The sequence below is a fragment of the Syngnathus typhle genome, linkage group LG17 (assembly GCF_033458585.1).
Source record: "Syngnathus typhle isolate RoL2023-S1 ecotype Sweden linkage group LG17, RoL_Styp_1.0, whole genome shotgun sequence".
Lineage (NCBI taxonomy): Eukaryota > Metazoa > Chordata > Actinopteri > Syngnathiformes > Syngnathidae > Syngnathus > Syngnathus typhle.
Genome location: NC_083754.1, coordinates 3267706 through 3295111, shown reverse-complemented (window position 1 = coordinate 3295111; position 27406 = coordinate 3267706). Strand labels below are relative to the sequence as shown.

Sequence of the window (27406 nt, the reverse complement as noted above, 5' to 3'; positions counted from 1 at the left end):
GGAATAGGAGGGGGCTGAATTGGTATTGCGGACTCCGGGTAGCTGAAAACGACATGTAACACAGATCCAGGACCAGTCATCTTAACCAATCCTTGCCCAATAATGGATATCCATCTGACCGTGGACCAGCCCACTCAGACTCACTAGGAGTTTACGCCAAGTGGGATTCAGATCGGAGGAAATCGTGCTGGAGCCACATCCACACTCCACAGCAGCCCACGGCGTGAAAAGGGACGGACGGAATCAAGTGAAAGCCTGGTAGGATCCACACAAAGGTTTTCCCGAGAAGCCACCCATTAGACGCGGCAGACATTAGGACTCGTCGTGGACAATTGATAACCTTTTCTTTCTCTTCCCTGCACTGGTAGCCAGAGTGTTCTTTCTCTCCGAGCCACGTTTATTCAGAGAGCTAGCGGAATGTATTGCTAGCGCGCTAGCTAAGGTTAGCTAGCTAATTAGCTTGTCAGACAGACAAGAGTCGGACGTGTGGTCGTCACTAAATTGGGTCATTTATTTAGCGGCGTTTGACTTGATGGAAAAAGCCGCTGTGCTTTATCCATTATCCTGACACAGCCATTATGTTCTGCCTTGAGTAGCCTACGCCAATAAGACATTAAATAATTGCCTGAATTACAAGAGCCACTTTCGTATCATCCATCCGAATCCTTCATTGAGGACAACGAGGACAAGAGAAGAAGGGGAAAAACAGTCCAATCTTTTTTTTTTTCTTGGGCGAAGACTCTCTGCCGTCCAATGTTAATGTCGACCGACGTTGCATCTATAATGCTACCCGTTAATCGGGGGATAATGGACCGAGAAAGAGACATCGATACATCAGCGGTGCCGCATACAAGCGCTGCCGGAGGTCCGGCGGCGGTCCGGGGGATGAAGCGAGGGGACCCGGAACCAGACGCTCTTGCAGCCGTTGCTTTGACTGACCTGACCGGGGCGGAGTGCAAGAGACCAAGGATAGACGGCACTGGGAATGTTATTGGCGACATCGGACAGGTAAACATTTGTTTTTGTCACCTCTACATTCTTTTGTTCTCTTTTCTCCCCCCCCCCCCCCCCCAACAAAACCGTGCACCAACGCAAAACCCGTAAATTGCATCTTCCCGTGCATGAGCGAGCCAGACAAAGGTAACCTGATCCAGGCTCCATTACTTTGACAGACGGCAGTGATCACAACCATTCCCCTTGCGTGGCCTATTGCGAGGCACGCTTGGAATATTTTATTCACAGCGGACACAATTACAAAGACTGCTGGCAATTTAAAGTGAGTCACCTACCACATCAAGAACTGATGCACACTCTGCATGTGCTATTAATCGTACTATGCCCCCCCCGAATGTCGCTAGGTGTTAAAAGGGAGGCAGACAGGGAATTGGGGGAGGGTCACCACTGTGAAAGACAAAGAACAGAGCCTTTTGGTATTAGCTGAAGGAGAGAGGGGCAAAGGGGGGGCCTCTGTACTGGTCTTCCTCCTGTTTTCATAACCCAAGTGCTGAGACTGCAAATCATTTGCACCTAATCATCATCTCAATTGAAATTAATCTGGATTTAATGCACTGTAGCTCACATTCAAGATTCCCTTTCTGCTCCACGATCGAGGGGAATGAGATTCGAGGTCATCTGCAGGTAATTGAATCGTGCAGCACTGGTTAAAAAAAAAAAAAAAAAAACTTGAACTTCTACAGCAGATCAATTGCAATGACAGAGGTCCCATATTGTGCAGTTATGTTGGGTGTGCTTCACAGGAGAAAAGTTAAAAAGCCGCCAGTAAAGTTGATGTGGGAACAAGCGGCATGGCATGGGGTGGACTTTCCCTGACACTTGTATTGATTTCCAACCACAGTGGTGGGCGGGGGGGTTGCGCGTGTGTGTTCGTGTGTAGGGGTCGGCAGGGCCAGAGTCGAGGACAAAGAAAGATGATATTTGGTTGGGGGGGGAAAAGAAAAGCTGCACTGACCGCTGTCGAGAAGGATATATGGGGAAATAAAAAACTCCACAAAGAAAGGAGCTATTGTTCACCTACGCCTGTGATCACGATGAAGAAGGAAATGGAAGTGATGGATTGCCGAGACGCTCTGATGAATTGGTATCGACAGCGTGTCAGCTGAATTTAAAAAGTACTTCCGTGCTAGTACTTTAGAGAAGCGACTTGAAATTTACTGTACTTGAGATATGCAGGGAGGGGCTCACATGAATGAGATGCAAATGATTCAAACGAATATGGAATCATTCCAATAATAATTAATTAAATTGACAAATTAAATAATACAGGTGATTTTTTTTTTTTTTTACACAATACTTAATATATAAATAAATGAATACGTTTTTCCTTGTAATTAAATTATCAATTTTCCTTTGTTCAGTGTGAATATTATCAAGTGATGCAACAAATAACACAATGCAAATAAGACAGGTAGACGTCAAACTCCCAGTGAAGATCATTTTTTTATTTTCATACGCTAACTAAACCGGATGAAAATGTAGAATTTGCAATCATATTTGTCCCCATCGCTGTCCGTGGTCTTAATAACTGGTCCACAGTTGGAGCGACTGACTATTCGCTACACAATAGCATGGTACGGAAAGGTCACCACTGAAGCAGGGTGTGTGCTCAGGATAAGTGGAGAGAATGCTCCTAGATGCAGCCACTCATTCCGATAGTCTTCCCACGGAGGATGTGAGGGTACAAGAAACACTGACCTTCCCTGGCCGCTAATCAACACTGTCATAATAAATGAGAGTGCTGCAGGGCGCTTCTTCTGCCTTTTGTTGATTCGCTCTCCTCCCCCCGCTGCTCTGACTCATGCCTCCATATAGCCCCCTTTGCATTTAGCTGTCCTCTGATAACCCCCCCTCGCACCCCCCCAGGCATATTTCCAAATTGCTAATTGACTCTTGGTTCGCAGGCAAACGACCATCCCTCCCCCATGTCCCGTTACACTTTGCGATTATCCGTAACCCTCCTGCAGTGCGTGGGGTCACCGGGATTTTACGATTAGGTTCTTCTCGGGACAGCCATCTTCTGTATCCTTCTTGCACCTCCCGTCAAGGAGATGCTGCAGAATGACCGGCTTCACAGTTCTAACTTTTGTGTGTCTGTGTCGGAGAGCCGATTTGGACTATCGTTGGCGGTAAAGAGGCTTTGTGTCATCCTAACAAGATCAAAGCTCGTTTAGGGGAGGGCGTCCAGCAGACTGATCGCTTTAACGGGCGTAGCCAAAGCAGAGTGGCCGGCTGCTCCATATGCATGGGTCGATTGTCGTATTTTGTCATTACGGACATGCTACCTGCACGAGAACGACACGCTTGTGCAGTATATAAAATCACCCTTCAAAAGCTGATTTTGTTTTTCGTACTCATTAATATGATTGTTATAGTCAATAACTGTATAATTTTTTTTTAATATCGTTCGGCCCTAATTATTTTTACTTTGTTACTAATCTCTATTCTGGTTGTTCTTTCAAGATATTTTTTAGTTCTGGGAGGTGAATAAATACAACATTTTGAATGCAACAAATAATCGTGATTCCAATATCAATCCATGAATAATATTTTTACCATAATAGCCCCGCCCTAGTTGTCACTGAAGATTACGCTGTGCCTCAGACATCAGATTATAAAAAAAAAAGTCTACTGATGACAGCGCTTTATTAGCAGCATCACAAAATTACATTTCAGGTATGTCGCCGGAAGGCTTAGATTATTTTTTCCTCTTCGTTAATGTTCCCCTAATGACTCATACGGCCCAATATAATGAGAATAAAATCTTGCTTAATTACTTCAAGCAGAATGCATATATATACATATGTGCCGCCCTCATTGCCTTTTGGTACTCTCCCACTGTTTAAAGATTACTGGTAAACTTTGAGCTGTAACTTAGTCAGCGTCACACCTGACTTTTGAACCGGCAGCAGCGATAAGATGAAAACAACAGTTTGCGGGCCTCTGTGCATTCGCTCAACTGTCACCAACGGGCAAGTCACATTTCCTAAAAAAAAAAAAAAAATCGATATGTCCCCTTCCCATTTGTTCCTGTTAACACACTATTTTCACCCCATGACACTCACATGTTAACTCTTGCTTTATGGCAAGTCCACCTCGCACAAGCGCTCCCACCCTCCACCGCCGCCGCCGCCTCCTCCCCACGGCTGCCCCCAAACTGTCATATGTGATCCCATCTCCACCCACACAGCAAAATGTCAATTCAGTGTTTTGCTCACACGAGGTCATCGGTAATGGACTGCTACAGTGTCATGAATACAACTTGAATATTTTTTTTTTTTCCCAGTTTCCTCTTTCTTTTGGTCGATTGGTCAGGGATCAAAACGAAATGCTAGAAATAAATTGTGAGCAAATATCAGTGCAAGTCATTTCAATGGATGCTTTTAAAATAAGAATGTCATGGCAAATTGTTACAGTCAGCCAGACTGGTGGAAACTGGAATTTAAAATAAATGTTTTTCTTTCCAAGTCTACTTTTTTTTTTTTTTTTTAACCACCGTTATTTCAAATGTTCCGTCTTCATGGCTGCCATATGGCGGAAGTGTTGTCTTGGCTTTTGAGAGTTTCTTAGACTCCACGCCGTATCACCTGTCTTGATTTTCTTCTTTTGACTTTGAACTGGTGAGACGTCGTTTTTTTTCAGTGGATCTCCTAAAGCAGCTCCATAGAATGCCTGCAACCACACCCCCTTTCATTTCCCCCGCACCCCCTCGTCAGCCTTTTACCACAACCCGTCACCCCCTTCACCATCTGCTGACCTCATGTCATTTTACCTTCCGCCACCACCGCTGCTCTCCCCCCCCCCCCCTCCACTTACTCCTTAACTTCTTTCCTTCTCCCTAAAATAGCGTAGATGTTGGCCAGCGAGAGAGAAAATAAACAAGAGCGATGCCCTTTAGCTTCGCCCTCGGAGCGTGTGTTGTTGATCCAACCGAAAGCTCTGAATGTCAATCTTCCAGAGTCCCGCCTCCTGCGCAAACTACATTTTGAAACTAAGTGGAAACTGTCAAGTCTAGTTTTCAGTCCTATCCATCCATCTTTATGGAAAATGCATGAATTGATCGGATAGGAGCCATAATGTTCTTAAGCGCTACCATATGGCAAACAGCATGCACGTATTATATATGTTTGTGGAGCCAGGCCTCAAATTCAGCCTCCCCCAATCCCTTTAAAAATAAAATAAAAAATCAATCTGAACAGCATTCTTCTCCCATGACTCATTGTCTCCATTTCGCCAGGCTCATTGCTTGGGAGTTCTCCCTTCTTTTTCTCGACTTTGTTCCTGCATTCCTCCTCCTTCTCTGATTCTCTCTCCTTTTTTTCACCCCCTTATTCGTTTTTCATCTGCTGACTCCCTCCCTCGCTCCTTTCTTTCTCACCAGATTGATTCCAGATGTTGCTCTAACCCTCCTCCCACCCATTTTGTGTTCCTCCCCGTTTCTTCTTTTCCACTCTGCTCTACCCGCTGCAGAAACCAACGTCTATAATTTGATGGTCGGCTATAATTTAGGTTCACATTTAATTGGTAATGCGGTTTTGCATCAGGTTTTTGTTGCATACACCCTTAGCAGTAGCATTTGGGAATGGAACTTGTTGTCTACAAGACACAGACTATTTGCTGCAACTTGGGAACCCCTGCACTATTACGCAATATTAATATCATAAATGGATATACATTCAGTTTCTGCCATTAAATGTACTCACTAAATATGTCAAATCTAATTATGTATAGAACCAAGGGCCAGAAATTGATATATGAATCCTATCCGTGGTGTAATTCAACAATTTTAATAATTATACGTATATATTAGTGCGTAGATTCTAAGTGTAGGTTTTTAGCAGCATGCAAAATGCCTGTCTTTAGCCACCAGCTGTTTTTACAAAGTCACCGCGTTGTCCAATATGAGCCGGCTCATTCCTCTCTATATGTGGCGCACCAAGGAGAGTGTTCCCCCTGGGGACAAAGCGTGAGGCGGGGAAATTGGTTCCAGATGAAACAGGAAGTGGGGAGAGAGAGAGAAAGAGAGAGAAACAAAGAAAAGACTGTTTTGTATGAACGAGAGAGGACGGGGTGAAAATGCGTCATCTTTTTCCCCCAATTTTTTTTTTTTTTTTTGGGGTCGTGCACCTTTAGTTCCCTTGCATCTAAATCCTTCATCTCACCAAGATATTATGGCTTTAGTTTTGAGAAGTCCCCTTTCTGTCCCACAGTCTGTAAACGTGTCAGTAAAGTGTTCTAATATTTCTTAATTTGTTCTTTTTAACACTAGTGGACGTTTATGTCAAAGTGAAATTCCCTTCAAGATAAAGTTTCAACATACTGTGGCTATGAAAAGTTTCCACACCACTGTTTTGATGCCAGGTTTTGTTAAAAAAAAAAAAAAAAAAAGAGAGAGAGAACCGTCACAACTACTACAGAAAAAATCTTTCTGAGCAAAGAAGTAAAAATGAACAACTGACCTCATGTAAAGGTTTGTCCGAAAAAATCTGGCATTTGAACAGGGGTGTGTAAACTTTCTCTATCCACTGTATGTGTGTGAGCTAATGTTGTCTTACCTCAACGTGGTCTCTCCGCAAAGAACTTAGCTAACCTCTGACTCAATCTGCGCCTCATCTGTATCTCATCACATTTTGGTTTTAGCGTGCGTACTTTCAAGTCGCGGTTGAACTCCATTAACTTTCTTGCCTCCATCAGCTTTCTCCCTGGTAGCTTTTTTCTATTTAGCTCAAAAGTGCTCAGACACTTGCATTTTATTTTTTATTTTTTTTTTGCGTGAATGTCATTTTTACTCCTGTAGCTTTGAACCTTGCATCTTTTTTTTTTTTTATTGCTTTATTATTTTTTTATTATTTCAAGATCACCAACTGCACCATCCCCCCCATTCATCTCTTGTTCCTCATAGGAGATTTGTGGCATGAGTCTCAGTAGGAGGTCATGTTTTCTCTGCGAGGCACGCCAGCAGGCAGTACTGCGCTCGTGTCTTCTCCCTGTCTGCTGTCAAAATATCAGCATTTGGTTAACTTTCAGCCATTGTTCCAGGCCCCCTTCTTTTGTTTCCCCCTTTTGCCTCCTCCTCACCTCCTCACAATAGTTCCTCTAACCAGGACAAAATAACATCGGGATGAGAGTCAGAGAGAAAAGAGGGGACCGGCGGACTAGAATAATCTAATTAAAATTAATTAGTGAACATAAAGCACTGCTTTCTGGGGCATGTGCTGACTGTGTGGGATATCGAAAATGGCTTCCATTTGATTTGAAGTGCCTTTTCTCATTATTGACAGAAATCACATCTGGATATTGTTTCCTTTATTATTATTTTTTTTGCACTCATGAACACATTGGCATTAATCCGAAAATCTGACTGTGAGAAACAATTTTTGGGGAGAAAAGAAAAATTCCCCAAACAGTTATAATGTAAAATATATTTCTCGTAATCCAGCCGCTTGAATACCATTTGCACTCTTTCCCCTCCTTCTGTCTCTTTCAGAACAATGAGCCTTTAAATCCTGGTTTCCACGGATACACACCTCACAATCAGGTAAGAGATGAGTGAGAGCTTTATGGCAAGACCAGTATGTCCTTCTAATTCGACATACCGGAGAGCACTTTTGGAACGAATACTTTTTTCAAGTTCATCCATTTAGTTTTGCAGCAGGACTTTTCTGTGCAACTCTGCCAGGCTCTCTTTAATTTCGTCATCCGTTGGTTAGCTCATAAACGAAGGTTCTCGGAGGGCAGGATGAAAGAACCTGCCTGCCATTGAGCTCCTCTTTCAAAGGCTCCTCAGACAGCAGATCGCAATGCTGCCGTCATCTACTTTAGAGTACGCTCGGCATCCTCCACATGCGATGCTCTTTCTCTCTCTTTTTTATTTTTTATGTGCAGCGTTGTGGAAGAGCGGCGGACAATTTTCTTATCTGCTTCTGTGCAGCAGCACTGAGTGAGCGAATCTGTGTGTATGCACAACTTCTATTTTGGTGCGCTAATGACAAAACACTTGTGTGTGTGTCCCACATTTTCTGCACTTGTGTTTGGGATGTAGCTTTCTAACGGTGCCACAGGAGGGAAGTGTTGGTCTGTGAGTCACTTCACCCCCCCCCCCCAACATGGAAAATGTCCTCCTCCCATATATGCTTATATTTTTTCATCCTCATCCTTCTCTGCGCTTGGCATCTCCTTTCTTGGGAATAGAGCTCTCTTAGCTTTTCATGGCAGGAGCTTAACCAGGGCACGCCTGGAAGAATTTAACTGTCAAGTTCAAAGTCAGCTTTATGTATTTTAGATCTCGTGCTACATTTCTCTTTCACCGAGTATTCTTTCCAATTTTTGTTTGCCCTTCTATCAGGGGTGGGGAATGTTGATTGTGGGAATGATAAAAGGCAAGTGTAGTTTACGAATGATGACAATTATTTCTGCACACTTGTGTACACAAACTCCATGCAAATATAGTAAAACAAAGCCTGCCTTGCTGGATTAGCTTGTTTAGTGATTATTCATTCCGAATGTTCATGTTAAAAAAGAAAATGTCCCCGGCACACCACCAAGCTAAAACAAACATCCGTTACTATAACATTTTTATTTTTATTTCTTTTTTTTGGGGGGGGGGGGGGGGCAAATTAAGCGCAATCGATGTTTGTGGCCTTTGTGCGAGTCAGCACATGAGTTTGATGGCGCGTGCATAACGTGCATGTGTTTATCGCAAAATTCACTCCATGTGCTTAATCTTCAGATCAGTCCTCATTCATCCTCTCATCCTCCTCACTTACAGCCTTAATCCTGTCATCCCTTGCTCTTTCTTTTCACTCAGCCCTTTATCCATTTATCTCTTCATCCTGTTATCTGTCACTGGCATCCACTGCCCCCATTGTCCTTGCCCCCCCCCCCCCCCCCCCTGATGCTGGACAACCCTTTTCCCCCCACCAGCTCCGACTCTGACCCCGCCCTTCCTCCATCCCTTCTGGACTCACTTCCAGCCAGACTCAGCAGATGTCTGAAAGCTTGGCATCAAGGCTTCTTTCCGCAGTGCTCCATCTCTTGCATATGGAAGTGCGGTGCGGAAAACTGCTCTCTCATCTCTGCAACTATACGATGTTGGGACACGTGGAGCCGCATCTCAAATAACCATGCTTTCAAGTCAGTTTGGGGTTTCCCCCCCTTCATTTTTTGCGAGATCCCCTTGTGTGTTTTGAACGCAGCCGCCGCAGAAGATGGTAAACTTGGAGCCTACGCACATAGCTAGATCTTTTCAGTCTTGGCTAGTAGCTAGCTACCACTGCTTTTGGGAGCTGCCACGCAATAAATAAATCATCTAAAAAAAGCTGCAATGCAGTGGGGGTCGCCTTCTGTACTCTCACACCGCCAGTGTGAATGGAAGAAAGCCTTTTCTTGCCTCCCCATCGAGAAGACTCAGCTCTGATTCCGACCCGGGGAGGATTTACGCCGATGCTCCGATCGTTGGGAGAGACTGAGCTCGAGAAGGAGGTTAGGTTTAAAAGAGAGGCGGGAACGTGTAACATGAGCAAGTGAATGATAGACAGACACTGTAAAGAGGGAAGAGAGCAAAAGAAGGAGGGGAGAGTCTCCGGCTGTCAGGCGGGGAGAGACGCCAAGGCCTGAAGGGATTAGAGCTGCCGAGCCGGCTGGTGAGACCGAGAGGAAAGACGGTGACAGACAGTCGAAGCTTGTGTTTGGAAGAAGACACAAAGCAAGAGCGGACAATTTGAATGTGAAGGCCAGCGTGGATCGAAGCGCTTGTCAACTCATGGTCCTGGAGCCCAGGCAGGGGAGTGGAGGGGAGGTCGGGGAGGAGAGCGTCAAATTGGAGAGCTGGTCAAGAGTTGTTGTGCCAGGTCAGACAATGATGGGGCTCTACTACCCGACCGCATTGCTGGTAAGAAGAAAAATAAAAAGCCGACGTGAGTTTCGTGTTTCCGCGGAAGTGTTCACGAAGATGTATGAAGTCACATTTGATGCTGCACCTGCTCTCACATTGCTTCTAGGGACAGATGTTGGAACTTGCTAAAAGCAGCACGTCCGTTCTCAGTCGTTGTTTACAAATGAGAACGGCTATTTTTATTAGCAACAATGTTGCATTGAATGTTTATACAGTTGCACGCCTCACTGCTATTAACGTCTGTGTGGGTGCGCTCCATAGCGGACACAAGCCCCGGGGATTACATTTGTTTCACGGTTCAGTTCTAGCATGTCTTCTTCTCAGCTTTGGGGTTCTTAACAGGCTCGCGTGTAGGGTGAAATGAGGTAGCTGAAGTTGCTGTCACGACTTGTGTTGACAAGCATTCACCAGTATTCACAAGTATGATTATGTACAATATAAGCTCTGTTATGTGTTGTCATGCGCTTGGTTCTGGTTCAGGAAGCCAATATGGTCAACAAAGACGTCTGTGCAGTTTGAACTTTTACTGTATGTGCTTAGACTGATGCTGACAGGTGCCACGCTTGGTTTCTTCCTTGTCTTATGCTTTGTCCTATATTGTCTGATTTGGTGCCTGTGAGCAAAAAAAAAAAAAAAAAGGCAGCAGGAGCAGATGAACAAGCTACGATAAGATAAACACATTTGTTGACAGTCAGCCTTTCCCTGTTTCAATAAAACCGATTGATTGATAATGTTTTCAACTCATCGTAATCCTCGACAGCAGTTAGGTATTGTATCATTTGATGAATTACATTTTGCCAAATTTACAGCACTCACAAATCTGTTTATATCTTACTCCCGAGCTATTTCTTTTTTTTATCCGGAAGAAAAATCCTACTATAAGTTTAACACATCCTAGCTGCCGAAATGTTATTGTCAGAATGTTGACAATTCATATATGTCCTATTTTTATATTTTTTTTACATTTTGTTCTCGTCATTTCTGAATGTGAGTGGGTGATTGGCCCACAGTGAGAAAGGCTTCCTCACTAAATGGACCTTATAAGGAGATAGGCAGTAACCTTTACTTGATGGACATTACAGTGAAGGAGTTTTTTTGAGTGACTTGAAAGTGGGGGTCAGTAAGTCAGTCTCCAAGCGCTGGAAAAGACATGAGTTTCAAAGTATGTCCAGCATCTGCCGTGCAATTTTGCTCACAGTCACAGGAGCCATATGGGAATTGTTTGATTGACGAGTTGGTGTCGATGGCTGCCGCGTTCGGGTGACTTTGGCTGCTGTGTACTCCCCCAAGGCCCAGCACACAAGTCAGCAGACAGTCGTTAGACTCGCGCTTGAAAGCTCCCCCCCCCCCCCTTCATCTGCTCTGCGTATAGAAAAACATACGGTGTCGCAGGTAAAACAACTGAGCTGCAAAATGCCGATCCGCTTAAGAACCGTATGCAATACCAAAAGATATCTTAGACGAACGAGACTCATCCATTATTATTTATTGACTACTGTAGTCAAGTATTTAACACCTTCAACAAGATGCCTTTCAATGTGTCATGAATAATTTGTCTGGGATTTTTTTTTTTTCCACGTCCATCCATCTCTGCATTTCAAAATGCGCATTAATTCATGTGTGCTTGAACTATTTCATGGCTGCAGAAATAGATTGGAATGTATTCATGGAATTTTTTTTTTTTTTAAATCTGTTTTCCTTTAGGGGCCTCAGGATTCAACAGGAGCACAGGATGGTTTGGTGGCCCCCGCCTTTACAGCGTTCCCTCCTCCGCCACCTCCCCAGAATGGCATAGCTGGGACAGAATTTGGCCCCGGGGCCATGTTTGGTGCAGGGGGTCAAGGAACAGCTGAGGTAGGCGCTGGTGCTCATGAGGACACCACCAGTGACACCATCGACGACAATGTAAGCATTGTGTGCTTTGCTGGAAGTTCGGGTCACTGTCAACCCTAACTTTAGATTTGTCAGCCCTTGTGGAATGAAACTTGGAATCCACTCCAAATAACACAAGCCTCTCTAATTACATGTTTTCCTAACTGATGTGGCGAAATAATCAGTTTGATGTGAATTGGATTTGTAAACGTATGAATGTATGATAATTAGATGGCATCAGGTGGCACAATTTAGGCTCAACATTATTTATTTTTTTTGCTACCTATTGATATTACCAAATTTTTGACCGCACCTACGTTCCCCAAAATTTCTTACCTTCTGTCTTCTATCGCAGAATAAGACCGATGAGACCTCCCAAGGGGAGACGGCTATACAGTGTGTGACTGGGGGGTCAGCAGCAGGGGGCTCTGGAGGAGAATCACCGGAGGCCAAAGGAACCCCCAAACGTCTCCACGTTTCAAACATCCCATTCCGTTTCCGTGACCCGGACCTCAGACAGATGTTTGGGGTAAGACTCTGGTCACTGTGTAGCCTTACATGGCCTACAAAAGTTTCAGTAGAACATTTAAGACGGTGTTAGTAATTCTTTGGCAAGGCAGTGGGACAGGACGGGACGGGACGGGACGTTCGTGGTTGTTCTCTTGATGCTTTATTGGGCAATAAATATGTGTCAGTCTGTTAAACTGAGTGATGGAGAAAGGTGAAACAAATGTCAGCAATGTGCCCTATGTGCAATAGGGGCCTCTAGTGCAAAAGGTTGTACCTGACAAGTCGGAACCTTCTAAATATATGTATTCACGTCCAAGTAAAGTATTTTTCTTTGTTTTTGTTTTTTGTGTGGTAATTGTTGTGTTGTTTTTGCAGCAATATGGGAAGATTCTGGACGTAGAAATTATTTTCAATGAGAGGGGCTCAAAGGTAAGCAAATGTACATGTTTATTAATACAAAAAAATATGGGAAAATTGGAAGTCGTGATCTTAAACTGCAATTGAATATGAATGCATGTGGAAAAATATCTGCTCACCCCCCCCCCCCCCCATGATAAATCAGACTCTGCCTACTTTGTTGACCCATTCTTTGCACCGCAGGGCTTTGGCTTTGTGACATTTGAGACCAGCGCAGATGCCGAGAAAGCCCGCGAAAAGCTCCACGGCACATTGGTGGAAGGTCGTAAGATTGAGGTAATTTTGCCATTTGTGTCCACTGCACTGTTTTGCCCTGTCTCTACTGCCATTCTAACTCTCTATAGAAGCCCTGATTGCTAGCTAGCATTAGCATTGCTAGCATTGATAACGCTCTAATGCAGCATTCATATCCCACTGCCTGGTCCGCTGTAATAAATATATATATGTTTTTGTTCTTTTATTTTGTGGTGAGACTGATTGGGGGTGCAAGAACACATTTAAGGCATGCCGGGGTACTTTTCCTCTGCAGCATTTTTTTCCCCCCTCTTGAAGCTGTCGTTTCCTCTGCTTTTCGATGTGCAACTTGTCGCCACATTGATACACCACCAATTGGAATGACGTCTCTGTGGTTGGCACCCAAGGGCACGAGAGGAATGCAGTGGAATTGTAATGCATGGCAGATTGCTTTCTCCCGATCTCTTCCCCTCGGTGTACAATAAATCTCGTGTTCCCCTCTCCCGATATCGTGGTGATTGTGGCACCTCGTGCAACAGCAGCATGCTGGGAATCACAGCAGCACTGGCGCATGTTCACTTGATGTACGTCTTAATATTACAGGTGTTTTGCATTCTGATTTTTGTATCTGTTTTGGATCTCTTGACCCAGGTCACTGCAGGACAAGAGCTCTGCATGGGCTAACTGTGCTGACTCCCATTTATGTGTGTGTGAGAGTGTGTCAGCAGGACCCGCATGACGGACGAAGGCTGGGCCCTTTACCCCGCCTCTTTCAGTCCTGTATTCTGTTCTTCCGTTGCATTTGCAAATACAAGATAGCGGCCTGCATCCACTGGTACAACATCCTCTGTCAGCTCCACTTTGAGTCAATCAGCAAGCTGAATGGATATGGATGAAGTTACTCGGAAGTGGCAGCCTGTCTTGTCCCTTGCATTGCTTTAAGCTGAGTGTGCCTCAACCCAAATTGCATGAAAGCAATTCTGCCGCTGAGAGAACTTTGTTGCATGCACTGTTTGTTGTACTTTTTGTGACAAGTAGTCATCATGTTGGGCTGCCGTGAAGCAGTAGCCGGGGTATAGTGTCGGTTTATGGTGCATGGGCTTGAAGAAACAAAAGGGCTGGCACAGGGCACATGTCGGGTTTGGGTTCCACGTTCTTCCTTCTTTGGAGAAAACAAGGCCAGGCACTTCTATTTGCGGCAGTGCTGTCTGGAAGTTCTCCTATGTTGCAGGTGATGCTCTTGTAAACATTTCCTTTAATTGGTCACTTCAGAGTTGGGGGAACTATTTGTTTACAGTTGGCGACACAACCAAATTTTGTCATTCACAAACTCTGCTATACTTTTGGTTCGACTGAAATGTTGAGTGTGTGTCAAGGAGGCTCACGATGTTCCACTGGCATGAGTTAAGTCGACGTAGCCTATTTGTGCATGACTAGTACTTTCTTGTGGAAATATCGACGTAGTGTAACAGATCTGATCAGGGTGTGCAGATTCTTCCCTTGCATGTTAATTCTCAAGCTGTTTGTGATACGTCTTAGTTTTGGTGATGGGGTTGTGTTTTGTTGGCATGGAATGTTGCACTTGGGTATAGGTCGAATTGTCTTTTCTTTGCAGATGGACTGAATAACTACATTCTTATTTGGAATGTTTATTTGTATTTAAAAAAAAAAAAAAAAGGTCAGTAAAGCATAACTGCTGTTATGTCTTTGGTACATGCCACTATGAATCTAACCAAGCATGTATGCAGCCTAATTTTGATAGGTGGGAAAATTGTTGCTATGTAAGTTCTGTTGTACTTTTTTTTCCCTGGACTAAAACTCTGCGCTTCGAAGAAGTCTCTTTGTTGTAAACGTATCCACAGAAGTGGCCCTTTCCCCCCCGTCACGTGCTTTTGAGTTTTGCTCCTTCTTCTGTGAGATGGAGTCTTAACAGGAAGCGCCAGCTCCTCCGCAGCGCAGAGTTTGAATCGGGCATTTGAACACAAGCAGTGTGGCAAATGGTGTCGTTCTGCATGCGTAATTTCATCCAACTGGGGCTCATCTGACAGATTTGATCATCACTGCATGAGTATGTGTGGAGAGAAACCTTCTCAGCCTCCCACTTCTTCATGGTGCCACACACTGTTCATTTGGACTCACGTTGACCATAAGCAATTCTTGTGGCAGATCAGAAATCAAAAATAATTCAGATGTGGATTGGACCAGCTTCATTTTGATATCAAAATACTGGATGAGACAAATTAGAATGACAAAGTTTACCATGTGTATTCGTTTGTAGAAAGAAAATTTGCACTTTGGCCTTTCCATCCTTGTCCTTCTCGCTGTCACATGTAATCCTTGCCTTCCTAAACTCTTTCATTGCCAGTCACTTTGTCTTTTCTTCATTTCACTTTTCGTCGCAACCAATTGCCCTCCTTTGTTACAATTGAATTATCATTTTATCTCTCTAAATTATTTTTTTTTTTTGGGTGACTGACTAAAAAAATGCTACTTTACCCTAATCACCAGTGTTTGAATTAAAAGCGAGGTAGGGCCCACACTGCATTTAATTAAATGATTTTTTTATTTTTTGATAAACACATCCCATTCCCAGGCCTGATTGTCGTAATAATGCGCAAATCTCCGTGAAGCATTGAGGGCTTCCCATTCCCTTTCCCTCTTCTGTCTTTCTTTTTTCTCTCATTCTCTTCTGAGCTGTAACACTGCTGCTATCAGGTTTTTCAGTTGACATGGATGGTGAGGGGGATGACATCTAGCTTTCTTTTGTTGCCTGGATTATTTGTTCCTTTATTTATTATATATATTTTTTTTTCTGTTTCCCTGACGACTTCTGTGTGTTGTTGTCAGTCTCCACGGTAACCGCTCGCTGTTTCTGCTGCAATGGTAAGTTGTGTGCAAACGTTCATCACTGAACTGATCCCCCTTTTTCCACCTCACCCCTAAAATGGACCTTCTTCTCAATATGTACAGATACTCTTATTCCATCATGAGTTGAAATTCACATTTTATTTATCGAGCCGGACAGCTGTTGTACATCTCAATTTACAGTCCCGACATGGCACGCACAGAAACACTGTATGCGACAGTCCGGATTGTGTAACCGTAATACTTTCTGCACCCATCCCCCCCGCACCATTAACACCTCACTGGGAATGATCGAATGTAATCACCCGCCTCTATGCAATGACACGGCTTTCCACAGTCTTTCTGCTTATCCATCAATATATGAAGTAGTCATCCTGTTGATAAAAAAAAAAAAATCACTGTTGCCAACATTTTTTTTTTTTTCTCTCCAGTGGATGCTGATCGCTAATTTCTTCATGTTAACGACCTGCCAGTGTTTTCTATTCTTGTAAATTTGACACATTTCAAAATGTTGACATTGGCACAATCGCTGGTTCCCAGAAAACGTTGGTATGATTTTAACCCATTTTCCCGCCAGCCCACTTAAAATGGCTCTTTGACGTCTATAGCCGTCAATGGCAGTGAATGAGTTAAATCCCTTGGACATAAAATTGCCTTTCCGACAAAACCCCAATCATTTAAGTCTGTTGGATAGTCCTTCCGAAATGAAGAAAAAGCGTTTACAATCGTATTTTTGCCCCAAATAAATTTAACCAAATACAAATTATCAGGCTATAATGTGGACAAGTCGTGCTTTATTTGCTTCATTTATAGTTGACTAACACCAAGACCCACCAGGACAAGCCAAAAAATGTTTTTATTTTGTTCCAAACTACTTTTCAAAATCACAGTAGAAAAGAAGCCATGGTCCTCCAGCTCGCTAATCCGGCCGGCAGTGTTGTAAACCATATGCGCCTCTTAACCGATGCTTTTGCTGTTTTGGGGGATTTTACTGCCGTTTTGTTTCCTTCATTTGGTTTGGTCTTCCTGTAGTGGATTGTCTGTGTATCAGTAGTTTGTAGTGATAGTCATAGTGTACTGGTCTTAGTTTGTGACACACAGTTCTCTGCCTGGCACAGTGTCTCATGTCCATTTTATTTCTCTCCTTTTTGGGAATGAGAATTGCTCTCTCTTTCTTTCTCTCTAATTCTGTCTCTCTTGTTCTATCTTCTCTCACTCTCGGTTCCATCCATCCTTTGGTGCTCTGTTTCTCAACCCACCCACATGAGATCTTCAGTAGAATGGTCACCAGATCTAATTGAATGATGCACCTTCATATACTTATATATCTTTTTTTTTTTTGGTATTTAGATGTTTTTGTGTGATTCATGTAAATATTACCCCTTGTTTGTTATTTAGTTTTTGTTTGTTTATGGACTGGCTCTTTCTCTGTACTTCTCACCTGCATCCTTTCCCCTTCAACACACCATTTTTGTCTCATGTGTTTGACGTGGGAGTGCTGCGATTGTTTTGATTGGTCTCTATGCTGCATCCGACGCTTGCTGATTGGCTGATTTTGTTTTTCTTTCTCGTTTTTCTTTTTCTTTTCTAGTTTCTTAACTCACTCTTGGTCATGTGATGCGCCCATATTTGGCTGCCTGTAATTTCTGTGTTATATTGATTATTGATTTTGTAGAACAAATGTTTTTGCACCCCCTTTTACTCTCCCATGTATTGTTTGTATTTGTTTTGAGGTGTGTAAACCCCACCGATTTGGTTTCATATGGAAATGTGATTTTATTTTGTCTTTTTGGTCCCAATGGACTGGGTGGGCGTAGAGGGCAGGACAAAAGTCTGAGTGTTTTTATTAACTTTTTAACATTTTCAGATTTACCTTCCAATCGCGTCTCTGTTGATTTGCATGTCTTCCTGTCAGGTTGCATTGATTTCACATTACACCAATACAGCTACATAATGGAAGATGACATCAATTAAACATCTATAGTTTGCTTTGATGCAAAACGTTCCGCGTTAATCTATTGACGTCGCTCAGCCGCCTACGGCACTTGCGTTAGCGAGCTAAGCTAATTGGATCATTTGCCAACGACCTTGTCTTTCGCAATGAGGGCAAAAGGAGGCAAAGCTCATTTCCATGTGAATGAAGCTGAGCAGATGAAGAACATGACTCAGTTGGAGAGGCGATATGGATGGCAATCCTCGCCATTAATGGGCTCTTAATGGGAGCGCAGCATCTAGGAGTGCACAAATATGCTCGTTCCTCAGTCTCGCTCCTTCTTTGTCAGCCTCTCCCCTCTTGGTGCTTATAGGTCATAAATCCCGGCATTGCGGCACAGACAGATTTGGGAGCAGAGGGCTGAATTCTCTTTTCCTTAAAGCTCATCAAAGGCAGATGAGGATAAATTCGAGAAGCGTAGCGCGATCCTTTTGAAGCTCTGAGACGAGGAGTGATAATCAGCCATCTTGGATTGGACAGCCTCTTTATTATATCTGATTGTGCATGCCCAAAATGCGCTCCTCTTGATGTTAGCCGCTGCAGCAATATAACCAACGTAGCTTGTGGCAGCCCTCGAATCTCGCCGTGAATCAGATTCAGCTTGCTCTGAATTGCATGATGACTCGAAATAACCACAACTGTTCCCACCCACTTTTATCCCCTCGAGGAGCTAACAGTTCTAGCATCCGCTACACGGGTCCACATCGATTAGCAGACACACACAATCGCATTCTCCAAACATACAACGCGGCACAGCATCGGCCTTATCACAAAGTCATTCAAAAGTCTACTTGAGTGTCCTTTTTGTGTCTTTGACTGTGTGTCCTTCCATTGCCAGGTGAATAACGCCACTGCCAGGGTGATGACTAACAAGAAAATGGTCAGCCCCTACCCTAATGGAGAGGCTCTGAGCACGCTACCCTACGGTAACGATCGCACTGACCTACTAACGACGAGGCTCTGTGCTCACCTGATAATCCAAACAAACAAATCCTCAACGCTTGTGTCGATGCTCTTCATAAACCGCAACGCCTCATCTGTTCCCCAACACTATTTTTCTATGACTCTCAGCAGGGTGGAAATTGAGCCCAATGGTCGGGGCTGTGTACGGACCAGAGCTTTATGCCGGTAGGTCGACACAGGATTCCCTTATTCACATTTCTTCTAGTCGGATTAATGCACTGCTTGCTTAGCACTTGTCCCCGCTGCTACTTATTAAAATGAAAGCCTGCAGGCGATCGTACAACACTTCCCTTCGCTTTGCTCAATTGCTTTTCTTCACCGTGGGCTTCCGCGCCACATCCTTGTACATTACGTTTCAATTAGGGGTGTAAATCGCGGGTTTTGTCACGATACGATATAATATCGATATAAAGAACTACGATACGATATTTGCCGATATCTTAAAGCCTGCTGCGATTCATTCACGATATATCGCGATATAGTGCTCTACGATCGATTTTTTTTTTTTTTTTTTAGTAAAAAATATATAACAATATCCTGATTTATAACAATTCATACGCGAAATCAACAAGGCACTGCAAACTCTTTATTTAGGAAATTACAAGAGTATTGTAGTATACAAATTGCTTACTTTAACACTGAACTTTGATGTCGTGTTTTTTCTTTAAATGTGCGGCGAGATTTGTGCTCCCTGAATATTTGATCACCGCATGGCAGGATTTACAAACTGCACGTGTCTTGGCCCTTGAGCCATCTTTTCTTTGGAATCCAAAGTGCTTCCAAACGAATGACTTGAAGCCTAAAGGGGAGCAAATTTCCTCGTCTTTTTGGACACTAGCCATAGCACCAGCCCAGGAGCCGCGGACTAGTTGTCCCCTCCCCTTTCACGCGCGTGCTCTGCTCACAACACAACAACGCCGGAAAGAGGAAGCAAGCAACAATGAACTGGATTTCAAAATAAAGTCGCGTCTAATGTCCGAGGTCAAACACGGCGATATAAATCGATGTTTACCTTTAGCATCGATACCAATAAATCGTAGAGCATTATATCGATTAATCGATGTGTATCGATGTATCGTTACACCCCTAGTTTCAATTCCCTTCCCTTCTTTCACCCTGTCCAGTCCCAGGGTTCCCGTACCCCGCGGCAGCCGCGGCGGCCACGACAGCTGCGGCGGCAGCTGCGTTCCGTGGCGCTCACCTTCGCGGACGGGGCCGGCCTGTCTACAGTGCGGTGCGGGCAGCTGTCCCTCAGGCTGCTATCCCCGCATACCCTGGGTAAGCATGTTACAATGCTTACATTGTGCACAGTATGTCAGAGTTGAGGACTTCACATGATTTGTGTAGTCGCAGGCGGTGCGTTCAATGGGGAACTTATTTGACTTAATACACCTCTTATAGAAATCAGTGATATTAAAAGGAAAAAGGAAAAATGCAATGTAACAGCATCAGTCATGTACTAAAATGAAATTTAGAAACAGAATGACAATTTGCATAGACTGTAAATGTTGCCCATTAAAATGCTTTGAAGGGGGGAAAAAAATGCAAATATAATTCATCACAAAAAATAAATATTCATTTAAAAAAATGAGCTGGAACTATTCCAAAGAGAATTTGAGAAATATTGAAATAATCTGAAATCCACAATCCACCCATATGTAGCTGCCCCCGCATTCTTATAATAAAATAAAATTGAAAAACAAAGAAATCAAAGTAACATCAGTTACATCCATCGATGAACATCTTGCCAATGTCACGTTGAGTTGAAATTTCCACTTTCTGTTTGAGCAGGTGTTTGTTTAACACAGCTGTGCTCATACAGAAGCTCAAATACGATTCACACTCCACTCAGAAATCAGATTGTCGATTGGACGGCCGCTCGTCAATGATTTAGGCCGCGGCGCCGGAGGTTGATTTGAATAAACACAGATACGGCCATCTAGGGATTCCCGCAGATGCGGCCATCATTGAATTTGCACAAGCGCCAACCAGCCACCACCAGTAATTATGCTTAAGCAGACTCCTTGCACACCTAATTATTCGCATTTATTATGTCCCCGGAGTTGGAGACACTCTGAATGTTGCTGTGATAGTTGCATATTGGTCATGGGAGTACTCAAATATTCCAGGCCAAGCACAATTTAAATTTTCTGTGCTTGCTACAAGGTAGAAATATCCTCCACATAAAATGTTCTTTTTTTTTTCCCCCTCCTTTCAAAAAATGCAATTACTATATAATTTTTCCCCACAAATTTAATCTAGTTGATAAATTATATAATGAGCCATTAAGTCCAATAAGTTGCCATGCATTGTATTGCTGAATGTTTTGTTTGGAGCATTCAAGGGCAATTTGTAAGCGGCTGAACAAGCTAGCCATCTGCGTACAACAACATTGCTTCACTTCAAGCCACTGAAACGCAAATAATATTCTGGGAACTGTTGACCTGTCAATAGTTTTCAGCTTGCGTAGCCCCATTTGGCAACAGAACATTTTGATGTCGGCTTTTATGGCGCTCCAGTTGCTATGCTTCAACCGATGCTCAAATTTAGTCGGTGAGCATTAGAAGATTATTTTCCTGACCTTAACTGACTTAAGTGGCATCCATTTTACATTAGAAATGAATGTTCAGATAGGTTAAATGAGTTCCTGCGGCACTTGTGGTTGGTACGCTACCGCCCCCTATTGACGTGGTGTATAAAACAGCTTGTTCAGGTTGTTTATTGATTGTTTTTTTTTTTTTTGTCATTCAAATGGAGTTGTATTACTTTTGCATGCTGCATGGGTGTGAAATAATTCTCTCTCTCTGTCTCTCTCCCTCTCACCCACTATGTTTTTTTGGGACTGTGCACCATTTTGTTTTTGCACTCCTGGCCCCACTCTGCCTCCTCCGTTTTTTCCTCCACATGCCTCCCTCTCTGCCTCTCGGTGGTCTTCCCCTCCCTCTCTCTCTCTCTCTCTCTCTCTCTTAGCGTGGTGTACCAAGATGGCTTTTACGGCGCTGCGGAATTATACGTAAGTAAACTCACCGCCCACCAGCACAGGCTCTGTTCCCCTCCTCCTTTCACGGCTTCCTCCCGCTCTTCCAGTCTGGGTGTGATTCAGCATGTTGGTCCTGTCATTCGCAACACAGAGGTTCTGGCTTACCCGCTGGACAGTGGAACGAGTGCTAAGCATAGCACAAGTCACAAACTCTTTCAAAATTGCCTCGTGAAATTTGAGTCCGACTCAAGTCAGACTAATTTGAATGTGATGAAATCATTTGAGTTTGTGGATGCCACTACAAGCTGCTCTGTGGGTGGATGAAGCGGCGTTTGCAGGTGAATGTGTGCGTGTGTGTGTGTATCCAGGTTGACAACGGTTGTTTCTGTTTTCTCTATAGACTAGTGTTTCAGGACTCAGTCCTTAGTCCCAGATTGCCTCAGGTAGGGTCAACTGAACACCAAAACCCAGTGTGCATTGCTTTCCTGTTGCTCCCTACTCTGACCTTACAGTCATCTTTTGAGCTGGTCTGGAACATATTGTCCTTTAGTAGATGTTCTACTTTAAAAAAAAAAAAATTTTTTACTAACTCACTGAAATGTGCACTTTATTTGATTGCGGGTCTTTACTAAAACACTAAATTGTTTTGATTTCCAATTTCAGTAGAGAGCCTGATCTCATCCGGTTGAGTAGTTTTTGAGGAATTGACTTTTTTTTTTTCTCTGAATACAAATTTTTTAGAAAATGAAATGATAGTCAATACAAACTTTAAGTCACAATGTCCTTAATATGAAATTGAGGTTCCGTTCACAGCAAGGTGAGACGCTCTGAAGGGCTCAAGTTAGAATGGAGAACATGGTCTCTTCCTGATGGTTATTCAAGCATGTGTGCTGCATGCAGACAAGCTGTGTTTTCTGCTAACAGCCGTCACCTTTTTTTTTTTTTTTTTGCACTCACCCACAAGGCCTCGCTTCTTCATGAATAACTCAATCTTCTCCTCCCCGCATCCGCACACCCAGCCCCGGTGCTGCGTGTGTTATGTTTTTCCGCTTTATCGTGCTGTGCTTTGATCAGGTCGCACGGGCATTTCATAAATCGGAATTTTGGTCACACGTCAAGTCAGTCGGTGTTTGATTTTTTTCAGTGTCAGCGTAGGATTGTGTAAGTGGTTTTGTCTGCGAGTGTGTGATTCTTTTTTCTAATTCTACCCCTCTGTTGCCTTTGCCCTCTCCACTGAATTCACGTGATAAATGTTTGAAAAGATGGAAATGCATTATGTGCCTTTTAGACTTTGCTTCAAACTGTTAGTTTAAGTTTACTGTTAATCTAACGCATAAGTGAGAATTAGCGGCAAACGTTTAGTCAAAGCGTATAATTCCGTTCCGCTGGCTTCATGCTCGCACATAATGCCAGCTTGGGCCCTGAGAAGCCGACTCTGATTTTTAAATCACTGTATTTTGTAATTGGGATTTTTATTTTCAATTGTCCAAACTATTATTTTATTTATTTTAGAAATAATGACCGTTGTTTTGTTTTTTTAGCACCCCATTAGTCCTTCCTGTGGGAGTCCTTCCTTCTTCTCAGTTGTGTTGTACATATGTCTCCAGGGAGGCTATCCTGCTGCCGCCGCTGCCGCCGCCGCCGCCGCTGCTTATCGCTACACTCAGCCCGCGGCTGTAACCGGAGCAACCGCAGCAGCTGCCGCATACAGTGACAGGTGAGGACAAACACCAGCAAACACACACCTCACCGTACTGCAGAGGCGCTGGAGACGCTCGTGGGACTGAGGCTAAGAATGCTCAAACCTTTTGGAAAGGACATCAGCTTGGTGCATTTACAGGAATTAAAAATGCAACACAACATCCATTTGATAACTATAGCGGTTTTGGAAAACATCCAAGTGAAGTCATATATTCCTTTTGTGCTTCTAGTTACGGCCGGGTTTACACGACAGATCCATACCACGCTTTAGCCCCAGCTGCTGCCGCCTACGGGGTGGGAGCCATGGTGAGAGAATCTCTCCAAACACAACATACATTTTAATTTATGCTGATGCGTTTGTTACACTTTGCATCTACTTCTCTGTTTGATAGATAAAAATATGGAAACGTCTTGTATTAGTCTTGTGATATTAATTATATAGTTTAGTTGTTTTTTTTTATCTCTGAACAATACCAAGTACAGTAAATTAAAGATAATATTATCAATTTTAAATATTTGAATTTAAAATATTTTTTCTAATATACTGAAAATAAGATTTTAAGCGATTATTCGATTAACCGTTAAATGAACCGATTCTAAAAAAATATTCAACAGTGATACCGCAAATATAATAATAGTCTCTCTCGTCTGTTCCAGGCCAGTTTATACAGGGCGGGATACAGTCGCTTCGCTCCATACTAAAGCCACAAATTACACCCAAGGAATTTCTTGTCCCTCCAGAAGCCTTTTTTTGAAGCTCTTTGTTCTGCAGACGCACCCTTCCATCTCTCTGCTGGTGGACTAGAGTGACAACCTCCTCTTTTTATATATATTTTTTCCTCTCCCTACCGTCCTTTTTTTTCTATTGGCAAGAGAGAACGTTGCCACATCATCAATTCTCTTCTCTCTGTCTGACAAGGATCGAATGAAAAAGCTCTTGGCACAATTCATGACCGCTAACTTTTTAGGAACACTATTGGATCTGCTGGAAAGAGACTGATCCCGCTTGATCCGCCACACGACACTACATGTTTTTGTTTTTTTTCAAGCTCCTCAGTTAAGCCACTCTCTCAAGTCTCTGTGCACCCACTCCCACAGTGTCCTTTGGTGATTGAGCTGCCACAAGAACAGCACTGCTAGTAAAAGAGACACTAAAAACACTAGTATGAAGAAAAGCAACGTCCCTCGGCACTGTGGAACATGGAAGCTTCTTACTGGCAGTCCAAAAAAATGCCAGACCATTACCAACATGGCTTGCAGTGCTCAATTTGTGGTGGAATCCCTAAAACGTCTCCATTCACCCAAGGGTACAATGAAATGTAATTTTGTTTTGGGCTTCTACGTTACCTCAATATTTTGTTTCTCATGAATTTTGCTGCCATACTTATTTAACATGCCTTTATTTCTGGGTCGACATCATTTCAACAACACTAAGGGGGAGGAAGAATGCTCTTTAAGAGATTTACTAGACAAGACCAGGGGGAAAGCAAACATCTGCATTTTGTCCCTCCTCATGCTGCTGGTCCCATGAAAGAAATCATTTCAACGTTTTCTGGACATGACAATGATTTTTGGATTGATAATGTTTTTGGTTTTCAGCCTATGATTTATTTTATTTTTTTTATAGGAGGCCTGGCCAAGTTTGTTCCATGTAACCCACCTCCATATACTCGCACTATGTTATTGTTGATATTTGCCTTTTTTTGGTTCCAAAGATTTTTGTTATTGTTGAAGAAAGCACATTTTAGACTTGATATATTTCTCTTTCTTTTGTGTGTTTTTTTTGCCTGTACTTGACTATTATATATTTTTTTAATCTCTGGGTTTAAAATGTATGTTTTTTTTTGTTTTTTTTCCAAGGTTGAAACAGTCCAGTGCTGTCCGCATGCAAGACATTTTAAATGTTTGCAGCACTTTTTGGGAACCTGTGAATATTTCTTCACATGATGATAATTGACTTTTTTTTTTTTCCTCCCCAGCCCTTCATTCAAACTGTTTTGCTGCAAATCCGAAACTGACCGAAGTTGGAGTCATGAGGGACATTTTGGGAGATGATGGGGGTGTTTGGAATTGCCAAAGCTAGAGGCAAAGGGACAGGACTTGCGTTTTGCAAACATTGTGCAGATGGTAAAAGATTTGAGGTGAGGATTTCTAATCCCATACCTGACAGGACATCTTTTTTTTTTCCTTTCCGTAATTGCTCATGGAGCAGAAACCTGTGAGGATGTTTTGTATGATTGTGACACTGTGTGCTATAGTGAGTATTTTTGGTGCGCTCTTATTTTTATTATTATTATTTTGTTTGTCTTATTACTCCTTACAAGTATTACCACAAGTGTTGCTATGCATGCTTTCCTGAGAGAGAACAGATGTCAGAACTTTTTGCTTTGTGCATGAATTCAAATCTTAGTGCTGGACGACGACAAGATGGAGGTGCGCGAGCGAGATGTTTATTTTATAGCACGGAGGGAACAACGTTCCATGATAGAAGGTGAAGGTGGAAAGTAAGAAAAAGTGGTATCCGAGCCCAAAGCTGATTTCAGTCCGCTTTAATAATATGTCTGATCTCAGTCAAATGCCTCTGAGGTTGTCACGGTAATCAGCAGTCATATCAGATATGTTGAAAGTTTCATTTTGGGATTTCCACCACCCTCCGCATTCCCCCTGTGGGTTTTCTTTTGTAATGAATGATAACAGTGCTGAGGCAGCCCTTCAAATTTTTGCCTGTCAGTGGGGAAAAAAAAAAAAAGAAAAAAAATATGTTGAGTGCACAAAGTGTTCTGTGCTTTTTCTTTGGAGGGGAATCTTCTTCAAACAGCCCGGGGAGGAATTTTGAATGACAGAAGCCAAGTTAACACACAGCCCGGTCCTCAACTCTGACCCCCCTGAGTCCTTGCACTGTGCTTACATCAAACTGGATGTTGGAACATTGCGAGCAGGGATGAAGGAAATGCGTGTGAATTGCATGTGGCCTTTTTTGTGTATCACATGCTATTTCAAGTTGCATTTGACAAAAGTGACTTTTTATTTCACAATGTGTTCTCTCATGTTTTATTTTTGCCATCCTTGTATCTGCCTTCTGTTTATTCTCCATTATTATTGAATGTATATAATAAACGGTTTGGTTTTTATACAGCTTTGTGGATATGAGTGATTGCTTCTGGGGTTTTAAAGCCCTCGTAAGAGTGTGTTGATCAATTTTTCTGGAGGTGAGTGAAGGAGGCTATTTGGCACAAGAGAAAAGTTTTCATTTACCGCTGTGTGAGATAAAGAGGAATGCCGCAGTCTTCTGATTACACACGTGAATCGCGTTCTTTGCAGCGCATTAGCTCATGTGACTCAGATGATAAATGGAGCCAAGCATTGTGCAACATTAATGCCGCTTCTTGACTTTTGGCTCTGCACCAAATCAACCGCGCCGATCAGCTTTTTCCCTCTCCATTTCATCCTTTCTAATTTCTGCTATGGGAGGATGCGAGGTGGGGGCAATCTGGAAAGCATCTTAAATTGTAAATGTGCTGCTAATGGCTGTAAATGGGTCGGCTGTGGCGGCAAGTCCTGTCTGTATGCCTGCTAATTGCATTGATGCCCAAGGGGACAATTGCCGGTTTTGATGGGAAGTCTTGCTGACTGATTGGAAGATGCAACCGAATGTCTGATAGGAGGCTTGTGATGTCATGAATAGACTTTTGCACATTGTGCTGTCCCTGTAATAGAAAGAAATTAAGTAGATATCTTCATCTATCTCATCCGGTCCTTTTGTCCTGCTTATCCTGTTCAGGGTCATTGGTGAGCTGAAGCTTATCCAGGCTGACTTGACTGGGCGAGATTCGGGTTTGCACGATCAGGAAATTTTGGGGCCCATCGGCAAGTTACAAATTACGAGGAAGCAATATTTCTGTTTAAAGGAGTATATTTTTAGTAATTGCAGTTGCTTCCTTTAAAAGTGGGGAGCGTACATATA

The 27406-nt window shown here is 43.1% G+C and overlaps 1 protein-coding gene across 12 annotated transcripts; it reads left to right on the top strand.

The window, feature by feature from the left end:
* Positions 1-28: 28 nt before the first annotated feature.
* On the top strand, positions 29-26573 carry LOC133170357 (RNA binding protein fox-1 homolog 2-like). Of its 12 annotated transcripts, none has more exons than XR_009718567.1 (13): positions 30-1008; positions 7502-7552; positions 11612-11812; positions 12135-12308; positions 12665-12718; positions 12890-12982; positions 18637-18724; positions 18870-18926; positions 19886-20039; positions 21732-21774; positions 22142-22184; positions 23349-23458; positions 23673-23702. XR_009718567.1 is itself a non-coding variant. In XM_061303208.1 (13 exons), exons 1-13 carry the CDS (start codon positions 754-756, stop codon positions 24142-24144), a joined length of 1350 nt encoding a protein of 449 aa, XP_061159192.1. In that variant the 5' UTR covers positions 30-753; the 3' UTR covers positions 24145-26573. The 12 variants fall into 12 exon arrangements, 9 of the variants coding, with proteins under 9 accessions (XP_061159193.1, XP_061159192.1, XP_061159190.1 ...); XM_061303208.1 differs by lacking the exon at positions 22142-22184 and adding an exon at positions 24100-26573 and having other exon boundaries at positions 11612-11761; positions 23673-23748; XM_061303206.1 differs by lacking the exon at positions 22142-22184 and adding an exon at positions 24100-26573 and having other exon boundaries at positions 18873-18926; positions 23673-23748.
* The last annotated feature ends 833 nt before the right edge of the window (positions 26574-27406 follow it).

Coding starts and splice junctions, on each gene's coding strand:
- LOC133170357 (XM_061303204.1), top strand. CDS start 754: ATGTTAATGTCGACCGACGTTGCATCTATAATGCTACCCGTTAATCGG. Junction 12,309..12,664: donor ACCTCAGACAGATGTTTGGG/GTAAGACTCTGG, acceptor TTGTTTTTGCAG/CAATATGGGAAGATTCTGGA. Junction 23,749..24,099: donor CCTACGGGGTGGGAGCCATG/GTGAGAGAATCT, acceptor CGTCTGTTCCAG/GCCAGTTTATACAGGGCGGG.